The sequence below is a fragment of the Choloepus didactylus genome, chromosome 5 (genome assembly GCF_015220235.1).
Source record: "Choloepus didactylus isolate mChoDid1 chromosome 5, mChoDid1.pri, whole genome shotgun sequence".
NCBI classification, from domain to species: Eukaryota; Metazoa; Chordata; class Mammalia; order Pilosa; family Megalonychidae; genus Choloepus; species Choloepus didactylus.
In genome coordinates, this window is record NC_051311.1 from 99,959,477 (window position 1) to 99,972,414 (window position 12,938).

General features: G+C 36.2%; 1 protein-coding gene across 1 annotated transcript in view; it reads right to left on the minus strand.

The window, feature by feature from the left end:
• The window catches only part of SEMA3A (semaphorin 3A), a 225,140-nt gene that overhangs the window by 20,562 nt on the left and 191,640 nt on the right, over positions 1–12,938 (minus strand). Inside the window, exon 13 of the mRNA XM_037837473.1 lies at positions 9,789–9,830. Within this exon, the coding sequence (XP_037693401.1) occupies positions 9,789–9,830 (42 nt within the window). The remainder of the gene's footprint in view (positions 1–9,788; positions 9,831–12,938) is intronic.

Sequence of the window (12,938 nt, forward strand, 5' to 3'; positions counted from 1 at the left end):
CCTTGGATTTGAAAATATGTATTTATTCTAGTAATATACATATAAGCTAAAATTTACCAAAAATATGTATTTATTCTGGTAACATACATATAAGCTAAAATTTACCCTTTTAGCCACATTCAAATATATAATTCAGTGCTGTTGATTATGTTCACAATATTGTGCTACCATCACCACCATCCATTACCAAAACTTTTCCACTGTCCCTAATAGGAACTCTGTATATTTTAAGCGTGTTATTTCCCCATTCCCTACCCCCACCCCATCCCCTGGAAATCTATATTCTAGATTCTGACTCTTTCTGAGTTTGCATATTCTAATTATTTTACATCAGTGGGATCATACAATATTTGTCCTTTTGTGTCTGACTTGCTCTATTCAACATGATGTCTTCAAGGTTCATCCATGTTGTCACATGTATCAGAACTTCATTCCTTTTTACAGGTGAATAATATTCCGTTCCAGTTTGCTAAAGCTTCTCTCAAGAAAGGCCGATGGCATCTGGGATTCCTCTGTCACATGGCCAGAGTCTGCTGGGCCTCTCCCGGGGTTAGCTTCTTGTTTCAGTTGCTTTCTCCAAAATGTTTCTGGGCTTCTGTCTTAGTGTCTCTCTCTCAACTCCTGTGCATCCTTGCTTGTTTTTCCCAGGGTGTTTCTCTTCTAAGCATCTGGGGGCCTTCTCTAGCTCTCTGGGCAAACTTTGGGCTTCATCTTTTAGCTTAGCATCTCCAAATGTCTTTCTGTCTGCATCTCCAAGCATCTGGGTCTTAAGAACTCCAGTAAACTAATTAAGACCCACCTTGAATGGGCGGGGTCACATCTCCATGGAAACAACCTAATCAGAAGATCCCACCCACAATAGTTCTGCCGCCACAAGAGGGGATTAAAAGAATATAGTCTTTTATGGAGTACATAACATCCAAACCAGCATATATCCCATTGTGTGTAGATACCTCATTTTGTTTATTCATTCATTGGCTAAACACTGTGGTTGCTTCAATCTTTTGGCAATTGTGAATAATGCTGCTATGAACATCAGTGTGCAAATATCTATTCAAGTCCCTGCTTTCAGTTCTCTTGGGTATATACCTAGTAGTGGGATTTGTGAGTCATATGATAATTCTGTGCTTTCTAAGGAACTGCCAAACTTTTCCACAGTGACTGCACCATTTTACATTATCACTAACAATGAATGAATGTTCCTGTTACTCCACATCCTCTCCAACACTTGTAATTTTCCATTTTGTTTTTTAATAGTAGCAATTCTAGTGGGTGTGAAATGGTATTTCATCATGATTTGCATTTCCCTAATGGCTAATGATGTTGATCAACTGTTCATCTGCTTTTTGACCATTTGTGTATCTTCTTTGGAGAAATGTCTATTCAAGTCTTTTGTCCATTTAAAAATTGGATTGCTTGTCTTTTTGTTGTTGAGTTGAAGGATTTTGTATATTCTCAATTTTAAATCCTTATGGCTTCCAAATAGTTTTTCCCATTGTGTAGGTCATCTGTTTATTTTCAGGATAAAGTTCTTTGATGCACAAACATTTTTTTATTTTGATGAAGTCCCCTTTATTTATGTTTTCTTTTATTGCTGTGCATTGGATGTAAAGTCTAAGAAACCATTGTTGAACATAAAGCTCTGAAGATGCTCCCTTAGGGATTCTGCCTGGAGTGTAAGTTCTGGCTCTTATGTTTAGGTATTTGATCCATTTTTAATTGATTTTTTATATGTTATAAGGTAGGAGTCCGCCTTCATTCTTTAGCACACAGAGATCCAGTTTTCCCAGCACCATTTATTGAAAAGACTATTCTTTCTTTGCCCTCATGTTAAAAATAAGTTGGCCATAAATGTGAGCATTGATTTCTGAACTCTTAATTGGTTCGGTGGTCTATATGTTTGTTTTTGTGCAGGTATCATGCTGCTTTGATTAATATGGCTTTATAATAAGTTTTAAGATCAAGAAGAGTGAGTCCTCCAACTTTGTTCTCCTTTTCAAGATGGTTTTGGCTATTTGGATCCCTTTACCCTTCTGTATAAATTTGATGATTTTCCATTTCCAAAGAAGGCTATTGGTATTTTGATTGTGATTCATTTATTAGCTCTAGGAGCTTTGCTGTGTATAATCCATGATTGTATATAGGATCATATCACCTGCAAATAGGGAAAATTTTACTTCTTCCTTTCCAATTTGGAAGCCTTTTTTTTTTCTTCCCTAATTGCTCTAACGAGAACTTCCAGTACAATGTTGTATAAAAGTGGTGACACTGGACATCTTTGTCTTATGCCTGATCTTAGGGGCAAAGCTTTTAGTCTTTCACCAGGAAGTAGAGTGGTTTTCTATATATGTCTTTTAATCAACTTGAGGATGTTTCCTTCTATTCCTCATTTTATAAGCACTATTATTAAGAAGTATGCCAGATTTTGTCAGATGCCTTTTCTGCATCAATTGGGACAATCATTTGGATTTTTTTGTTAATGTGGTGTATTACATTAATTGATTTTCTTATATGGAACCAACCTTGCATACTGGGATAAATTCCACTTGATCTTGGTGTATAGTTCTTTTAATGTGCTGTTGGATTTAGTTTGCTAGTATTTCATTGAGCATTTTTGTATCTATATTCATGATATATTGATCTATAGTTTTCTTATCTTGTGGTGTCATTATCTGCTTTGGTATGTGGGTGACGTTAGACTTGTAGCATGAATTAGGGAGTATTCCCTCCTCATCAATTTTGTGGAATAGCTTGAGCAGGACTGGTGTTAAATCTTCTTGGAAAGATTGGTAAAATTCCCCTGCAAAACCTTCTGGCCCTGTGCGTTTCTTTATTCAGAGGTTTTGATTACTTATTCTAATTTCTTTACTAGTTATTGGCTTGTTGACATCTTCCATTTCTTCTTGAGTCAGTGTAGGTAGTTTGTGTGTTTCTAGGCATTTGTCCATTTCATCTAGGTTATCTAATTTGTTGGTATACAGTTGTTCATATTAACTTCTTAATAGTCCTTTTTATTTCAGTAATGTCTCATTTTCTTTTCTGATTTTAGTTATGTGTGCGTCCCCTCTCTTTTTTTCTTCACAGGTCTAGCTACAGATTTGTCAAGTTTATTGATCTTTTCAAATAAACAACTTCAGTTTTCTTTGATTTTCTCTCTTTTTTTTTAATTCTCTATTTCACTTATCGCCACTCTAATCTTTATTTCCCTTCTTTTGCTCACTTTAGGTTTAGTTTGCTTTTCTTTTCCTAGTTCTTCCAGCTTTCAGGTTAGGTCACTAATTTGAGATCTTTCTTCTATTTTAATGTAAACATTTATAGCTATAAATTTCCTTTGTAATTTCCTCTTTATCCCACTGGTTAAGATCACATTGCTTGATTTCCACATAATTGTGAATTTTTCATTTCTCCCTTTGTTATTTATTTCTAGCTTCATTCCATTGTGGTCAGAGAAGATTCATTGGATGATTCCATTATTTTTTAATTTATTGAGACTTGTTTTATAGCCTAAGATATGGTCTTTGGCGAATGATCCATGTGCACCTAAGAAGAATGTCTTTTGTTGCTATTGGGTGAAGTGTTCTATATATGTCTATTAGGTATAAGTGGTTTAGAGTATCATTCAAATCTTGTGTTTCCTTATTGATCTTCTGTCTGGATGTTCTGTTCCATTATTGAAAGTTGAGTGAGTTACTACAGCAGTATGTCTGGGGACAAAGGTTCAGGACACAACAGCAACTTTCAGCAAATGATCCCTTTATTGTGCAGAATAAAGAGTCCAGAAAGGGCATATTTCTTAGTTACTCACTTAGTATAAAAAATCTAAAAGAGCAGGGGAAGGAAGTCCCATCATGGCCAGTCTCCCAGGGTATCTGAAAACTGCTCTGGGTTTTGGGATTGATACATGGCAACTCCACACACCTGACTTCATGCTGGAACAGAGAGACCAATCTATACTGTTTGAGTGTGGAAGGGACCCTGCCACTGAGAATTCCTGCCCTCATAAATATCTGGGGTTGCTTGTTCCCAATTTCCAGGTTTAAGGTCTTGCCTAGTTTTTCATTAGATTTAATATCTTCCCCGAGTTATGGTATGGCATAAAATAGAAAAGGATGTGGGGGTAGTGGAGGGCCAGAGGATGGCCACCTAGCATGTGTTTGTGACTTCCCCAGGGAAGGAGATGAGGGTAGGTGAGATCTGAGTGATGGTCACTTAACAGATGTCTGTGACTTTCCTAACAAGTGTGTATTAAAGTCTCCTACTATTTATGTAGCACTGTCTATTTCTCCCTTTCAATCTGTCAGTATTTGCTTCATATATTTTGGGGTTCTGCTGTTAGGTGTATATAGAATTATAATTATTATGTCTTCTGGTTGACCCCTTTATCAGTATATAATGACTCTTTGTCCCTCGTAACAGTTTCCCACTTAGTCTATTTTTCTGATATTGGTATCGCAACCCCAGCTCTCTTTTGGTCATTACTTGCATGGTATATTTTTTCCATCCTTTTACTTTCAACCTACTTATGTCTTTGAATTTAAGATACATCTCTTCTAAACAGTATAGAGTTGGGAATGGTTTTTTGTTTTTTGTTTTTTGTTTTTTTTAATCCATTCTGCCAATCTCTACCTTTTGACTGGAGACTTTAATCAATTTTCATTTAAAGTCACTACTGATAATGCAGGCTTTTTTCTGCCATTTTGCTATTTAGTCTTTGTATATCTTATACTTTTTTTGTCCCTGGTTATTCCATTAATGCCTCATTTCATTGTTTATTTGATTTTTGTATTGCACCATACTGAATCCCTTCTCATTTCTTTCTAGGTATATTGTTCATATATTGTCTTTGTCATTAAAACATAACATCCTAAATATATAACAATCATATTTGATTTGATAGCAACTTGACTTCAGTAGCGTGTACACTGTTCCTATATCCCTGTATCTCCCCACACTTTTTTGTACTTCTTACAAATTATTATCTTTGTACATTGTATATCCCATACCACAGATTTATCATTACTTTTTATACATTTGTATTTTAGCACCTGTAGGATGTAATTAGTGGAGTTGTACCAACAAATACAATATAATAGTATGGGTATTTATAATTATCCATATTGTTACCTTTACTGAAGGTCTTTATTTCCTTATGCCACTTTGAACAACTGTCTAGTGTCCTTTCCTTTCAGTCTGAAGCACTCCCTTTAGCATGGCTTGTACGGCAGGTCTAGTGGTGATGAACTCCCTCAGCTTTTGTTTATCTGGGAATGCAGTAATCTCTCCCTCAGTTTTTGAAAGAAAGTATCACCGGATATAAAATTCTTGGTTGGTAACTGTTTTCTCTCAGTACTTTATGTATTTCAAGCCTCTGCCTTCTTGCCTCCATAGTTTCTGTTGAGTAACCAGAACTTAACCTAATTGGGAATCCCTCGTATATAACACATTACTTTTCTCTTGCAGATTTCAGAACTCTCTCCTTGTCCTTGCCATTCAACAGTTTGATCAGTATGATCCTGTCTGGTGTTCTTTGGGCTTCTTGAATGCACATATTCATATCTTTTGCTAATTTTGAGAAGTTCTCTGTATTATTTTTTTGGATATTCCTTCTGCCCCCTTTTCTCTTTCTTCTCCTTCAGAGACTCCCATAATGCATATATTGGTATGCTTGATTATTTTCCACAGATCTTTTAGACTATTTTCACTTTGTATGATTCTTTTTTCCTTCTGTTTATCAGCCTGACTCATTTTATTGTCTTTTCTTCAAGTTCACTGATTCATTCTTCCGCCAGCTCCAATCTGCTATTGAAACCCTCCTGGGAATTTTTCATTTTAGTTATTGTAGTCTTCTACTCCAGTATTTCTGTTTGGTTCCTTTTAGAATTTCTATCTCTTTATTGTGATTCTCATATTGTTCATTCATTTCTTTCCTGATATACTTTAGTTCTTTCTCTGTTATTTTCTTTCATCTCCTTAAGCATATTGAAGATCATTCATTTAATGTTGTTTTCTGGTATGTACTCAGTCTGGTCTCCTTCATTGATGTTTTTTGGATTTTTACCCTCTTCCTTTCAATAGGCTTCATTTCGTCTTTCTTTGTCTTGTAATCTTTTGTTGCATTCCATACATTTTAATATTTTAAAATATTAATTTTGGGATTTATTCCCTAAGACATTTGCTTCTTGATTTTGTATTCAGCTAGTGGTATGACAGAGATTTTCTTGAGTGTCAGGACCTACAAAACCAAGCAAACCTAAGCAAAAAGCACCTTTCACCATCTTTGCAAGTTGATTTTACATTGGTTGGCGCTCTCCTTTAGAGTTCAGCCCTCCTACCAGGAAGGTCAGCTCAAGGTAAATGCAAAGGGCAGGGTCCTCCCTGTCTTTTCTGGGTCTGCTCTTGTTGTGGACTTGTGCTTAACATTAGCCTTAGGACAGTTACAAGAGTTTGAATGCCCCCTCTAATTTCCAAGAAACAGAACTTCTCTCTCTCAGGAGTTCCACCTCAGGACTTAAAGTAGGCAAGCTTTGTGCCTCAGGCTACCTGATTCATTTGTTTCTTACACTGTTTTTGTTGTCTCAAGCTGCTGGGAGTGGGGCATGCAAGGGAGGAGTTTTGCAAGTCAGTCTTTTGCTGCTGGATCAAGTTCAGGGACTCACAAATGGACTGCTGGCCACCTCGAAACTGCCCTGGGAGGGAAAGAAGGAGGGACTGGGAAGGGTGCCAGGAGCTTCTTGTATGACTTCTCAAAGCTGTGCTTCCTTGACTGGCACCTTCCTGGCAAATGTAGCTCTTCAACTGTGCTCCATAGCTCTGAGGAAGATTCTCCTCTGTTGTCTTTGTCAGGGGCAGCTTGGATCAGTTGACAGCCCCAGAGCCAGACCCCCAGCAATCTGAAGTAGCTAATCAAAAGCAGTGACCAGAGATCGGACTGTGTCCTTCTCTTCTGCAGATCTTGGGGAACTAGGTTTGGCACTAGTAAGCTCCGCCAGGGCCTGGACCCCACTGCTGCCTGCCGCGAGAGTAGGGGATAGCCATGGTTACTCCCATGCTGAGAGAGTCATTCACTGGTGTTCACCACAGTTTACCAGCCCCTTTCTTCTGCGCTTCCCTGGATGCTGCATAGGGTTCTGCTGGACTCGGTCATTTTAAAATAGTTGATGCAGACATTTCCTGCTTATTTATTAACTGTTCTGATGGAGGGACTGGTTCCCAGAACTTTCTACTCTACCGTCTTCCCACAATTCCTCTTAAACTCTTTCTTGTGAGAAAATTAGGTGATTTGTATCTCTCTTAAAGCATCTATGGTACTAGTACGTGATGACAATCGACCATGACTTGGAAAAATATTAAGAAAGAATTGAACAAAAGCAAAGAACTTCCTTTAACTTTCAATACTTTATTGCTTTTTTCTAATAGCATACAAGCCTCTGTTTGTTTGTTTTAATGAATTTAGATTCCATGGAAGGCAAACAATTTCAATTCACTAAAAAATAAAAATTTACATGATATTTAAGCAACAAGGGAATTAAAATAGGGAACAGTGTCCATAAACATTGTTGGCATTGGTGAATGTGGACATGACAATCCCTATATCGTGATCATAATGATTTTAAGGAAACACTATCAGGTTCATCATACATAATTTAAAGATCTCTATGTTTGTTCAGTAACTTTTAGGAAGCATGAGTAAAATGCATACTTTTAGGTTCTTAAAAATCTTTTAAGCACATGATATTTGAGTAGAAAAGGCACTGTTATTGTCTAACTAGGCCATATCCTTTTAGGAGAAAAAGAGAGAATATATGGGAAGAATAGAAAACCAAAAATAGGCAACTAAAATTATTGTAATGAAACCCAAAGTCTGTGAAATACAAATGCCAAAAATGATTACACAATTCAGTGTCTCATTTTCATTTTAATTTTATTCTGAAATAATATTAATGATGTGCAAAAATAATTATGCTATCCAAATGAAATATAGGAAGGCTTGCAGGCAACATTGAGCATAATTCAATCACTAACAAATAACCTGATGTGCTCTTTCTGCCCAATTTAACATCACCACAGGCTTTCTCACCATTCTGTTTAACAAGTTGTGCGCCATAAGCTGGAGAAAGTCCATATATCCAGAAAATTAGTTGCTGTGCTACTTAAACTCTTGAATCTACTGCCTTACTTTTAAAATGTCCATAACTCACTGCATGAAATTGAGTCCTCTTTGAATGAAATCAAACTTCCAGCAATGGTAAAGGAAGGTAAAGGAATATAATAATGGACATTTCTATCAATTCCATAGAATTTAAAATTGATAAACTGTTTTTGCTTTTTTGTTAGGAAATGTGTTGCATTTAATAACATTTTTTAATATAGCTTAAAAATTTTTAAGCTAAAAGGGGTGTTTTACAAAACTAGATGTGAAGGTATGTAAGACTGGCTGTGAGGCCTAGCAAAGAATAAATAAATAATTTTAAAAATCATTACAGAAATAATATCCCATGACTAGCTTACATCCTGGAAATCCCCGGATTTCCTTGCCAACATCTGACAATTTTTAGATTACAAGAACAGGTGAACACATACTTAGGAGGTGTAAGATAACAGTACATGTCAATAATATCTGCACTCTGTGCGTCTTTAAATGTCTTGGAGATTATCAATCTATTTTGATATGTCTATGTGGAAAGGATACATACAGAATTTTATTGGCATAGTATTTTAGTGTCTTGTTAAGGTGATAAAGCATGATCAAAGATAAGACATGTAAACAGTTTATAAATAAGATTTATGAAATGCTTCTAATATTTTACAAATTTTCTACATAAATTTTCACTACATTCTGGCATTTTAAATACCTGGATAATTAATAATCAGCTTTGACTCAGTATCCAAGCTTATTTCATTTTTGTAGTTACCATTGCTATATTAGAAAGTCTAGATAACTTTTATGGGAAAAAGATAATTTATTGGAAGTTAAAACTATATTTGTTTTACGCATTATTATTTAGCATTTAGAAGTCATTTGTTTTACTTAAGTGTCTCTCCAAAGCACTCATTAGATATGAAGAGGAGGTCTGTTAACATATTTCCCTTTAACTTTGATTTTGTGGAGTTCTAAAACTTATCACTTGGTAGTTACCATTTTGCTGCTATCTTTCTATATTTAGACAAACTTGAAGTCATATGTTGCTTTCTCTAGCACACAAAAACATGGACAAGTAAAATTAACATTGAAGTCAAGATTCTCTAACATATATTGCCCAGTACATAATTTTATTAGCCTGTAAAAGGTGATTTGTTTATATATAAAATTAAAAATAATTAAAAATTAAATTATAAATTTATTTATATTCTGAAATCCACTGATGTTATTTTTTAAAGTGTATGTATATATATATTTGTGTATGTGTGTGTATACACACACACACACACACACACACACACACACTTTTTAGAGAGAGTGAGAGAATGAGTGAAGAATCAAAAAAGATGAAAACAACTATTGAGTAAATTATTTTACAATACCCAGAAAAGAAATGCTCTAAATGAAAATTTACAAGAAATAATGACCCAGGATACACACTTAGAAGAAACATATGAGATTGATAAAAACCAAGGGGAAATGAAAATTAAGCTAATATGTACATATTAAGAATGGTATTTCTTCTCTTGATCTATTTTCTTGAACAATTTTAAATAAATAATAAAATTTGATCATAAATAGATATAAAACGTAACATTTGAAACTTAATGAAATATAGAATATTGTTTGTAATACATAATGATAGTACCTGTTTAGTGGAAAGCTCCATTGCTGAAATGGTAGTTGGTTCCTAAAGAAGAAAAAGAAATATGTGTGTGTAATTTAAAAAAAAAAAAAAAAACAAAACTCATTTATTAACACAAGGCACTGACATAAGTTCTCACAGATGTAACTTCAATTCTCACAAGAAGTAATATAATTGAAGTAATATAAATGAAGGAAACTACAGAGATAAATATCAAATATGTGAAGCAAACAATCAGAGCTTGTCAGTGTCCTCCAGCCAAAGGCCTTCAGGAATACACCTGTAGTTGACCAGGTTGAGTATAGTGCTTGAAACAGTAAGGGAGAACACACACCATAGGGTACCATGGGATTGCTCAGTAAGGTCTTGAAAAGGTCTTAAATGTTTGGGTCTTATGTTAGGTGATTAGAGGAAGTGTTCAAGGAAGCAAGTCTTTGTTCTGGATTGGCCACTTTCAAAAAGCAGGCATAATTCTATGTTTATGTATCTGTTGGGGTTTGAATCATGTACCCCACAAAAGACGTGTTTAAATCTTAATCTGATTTCCTGTGGGTGTGAGCCCATTTGTAAATAGGACCTTTAAAGGTGTTATCATTAGTTAAGGTGTGGACTCATTTGTGAGTAGGATCTTCAGAAATCCTATTTAGATGAGGCCACATTGAATCAGGGTGGGCCTTAATCCATATGACTCAAGTCCTTTTAAGCAAAGGAAATGCCGATGCAGTAATTCAGAGGAAGCCAGGAGTCAGCAGAAATCAGAGGAGCAGACACAGGAAAGAGATCACCATGTGATGGAGGATTGCTGGAACACTACAGACTTCAGATGAAAGCAAGCCATGCCAATCCTTTCATGCAGGACTTCTAGCCTCCAAAACTGTGAGAATATAATGGCTTCCCATTGTTGAAGCCAGCCAATCTGTGGCTTTTGTCATAGCAACCCTGGCAAACCAGGACAGTATCTTCCTAAATCTTATTTAGAAGGAGGGAAGAACAGATCAAGGCTAAAGCTGTGATTGGTAAAGAAGCAGCAATCATACATATTAGCCAGGAGAAGAGGATATTTGGTCATTTGGGGGCTTTGGACAATGCTTATGTTTTTGTGTCAGTTGTGACTAGAGTGTTCTTGCTTTTGTATTGATTCATCATGTCTTAGGGCAGCCTTGTCTGAGGTGGTTGTTCTGTTGAACAGAAATTCTTTATGCTCAACTGGAGAGCATCAGTAACCTAGTTGAGAGTTCCAGACCAACTCCAACAATGTTGAGTTGACAGCACTAGGCCAGTTACCACCTGTAAGGGGCTGTGAGAGCTCTGTTGAGATGAGATTTCTTTATTGTTAATAAAATGACTATTTAAAATGGAAGGACCTACACTCCAGGTGTTTGAGAGAGAATCTAATCTCTTCAATTTCTATCGAAAGGCTGATATAGAGGAGTAATAAATAAGTAGGAAGGTAATCACCAATTCACATCTTAATCATAAATGCACATAGGAATAAATAAGTCCTATTTTGATGAATCTAGACCACCAAAAGGCTATACACCTGCACGCATTAACTTATCTCCTTTTAGATTCACGCTTGCTGCACTGTGTTCCATCATACCTTTAATCAAAGACAAACAGTGCTTAGAATGAGATTGTTTGACGGTCACAGAGGAGGAAGCTGATGAGTAAAAGGCTTAAGTAAGTAGAATGACCTTACAAGGCTTCACTGCATAGGCTAATGAAGCTGGACCCTGAAGAGAATATAAAGAGTTTGACTCTAGAGTCAAACTGTCTGTCTGGATTTCAAATTGTCACTCAGACCTGGCCAGAACTGTGCTCTTGGACAAGGAACTTAATTTCTTTGTCCTTCATTTTCTCATCTGATAAATGGGGATCATGGTTTCATTCTCATACATTTGTTGAGAGGACTAAATAAGTTAATACATGTAAAACACTTTACAAATGTGCTTGGCGCACAGTAAGTATTTAATCAAAGGTGCCTTTCTTTTTCTCTCTCCCTTTCTTACACACTCCCATTTCCTTTTCTTGCTTCAATTTTTCTCTTTAGCCCTTCTCTCTATCTGGACTGATGTATATTTTACTTATTTATCCTGTGTTTTGTGAGTTGCCCCACATAGCCCAAAGCAGAATCTGAGGTAAGATCTTGTTTGTAGTAGGCAGTAGGAGGGAGCAACTGGCAGAATGAAAGGAAAGAGGAAGAGCCACCAATATGGAGTAAGTTAAGGAAGTTACCAATGAGAGAAAATCTGAGAATTATAGAAAATGGCTTTCAAAATTGTCTGCTGAGGTTAGTACCAAGAGAAATACTTATTCTTGGGCTTCTATCATTGGTTACCCTGGGGTGTTAAATGTACCACATCCCCAGTTGTGACACTTGTCTTCATGCTGCTGTCAGAGAAGCCCTGGGGCAGAAGGGCAGAACGCGGAAAACTCACAGCAGAAAGTACAGGCAAGGCTGACATGTATGAGGCGCCTCACCAGAGGCTTCTTTTGGGTCTTCCTGTCCCTCCATTTGAGAGCAAAGATTTTGGCTCTTTAGTTCACTGCTGCATCTGTAGCACCTTGGAATTGTGCCTGGTATTAACAGTTCTTCAGTAGATAATTGTTGAATGAATGAATGAATTTTTCATCAATTTTCCCCTTCTCTCTTCACCTTATCTCATTATGCAAGGTTCCTCCCTTCTACTTTGTTTATATGATGAAGGTATCCATCTTATGAACAGCCTTTTCTTGATCCTTCAGGAACAGCTAGAATTTCTTGAAAAACAAACTAAATATTTTATACTCACGGTCTTTACTTGTTCAACTCCCATATAATCACATTCACCCCTCAGCCCACTGTGTCTGCCCCTTACTCTAGGGAGATGGCCTATTATTTTCAGAAGAAGAAACCACCAATGAAGAGGGTATTGTCAGATGGACACTCTGGTCTATATTATTTTTACTGAACTTCTTTTATTCTATATGGCACTTTTGACCACTCATTGCTTCTTGACTATTTCCTCTATTAAATTCAGTTATGCCTTGGAACTCTTTATTGACTATTTCTTCGTATCCATTTTCTCCATCTTCTTCTCACCTTCCAGGCATTCCTAACATGTTTGCCTAACATGTTCTTCCACTGTTCTTCAGATGCTACCTCCTTTCCCT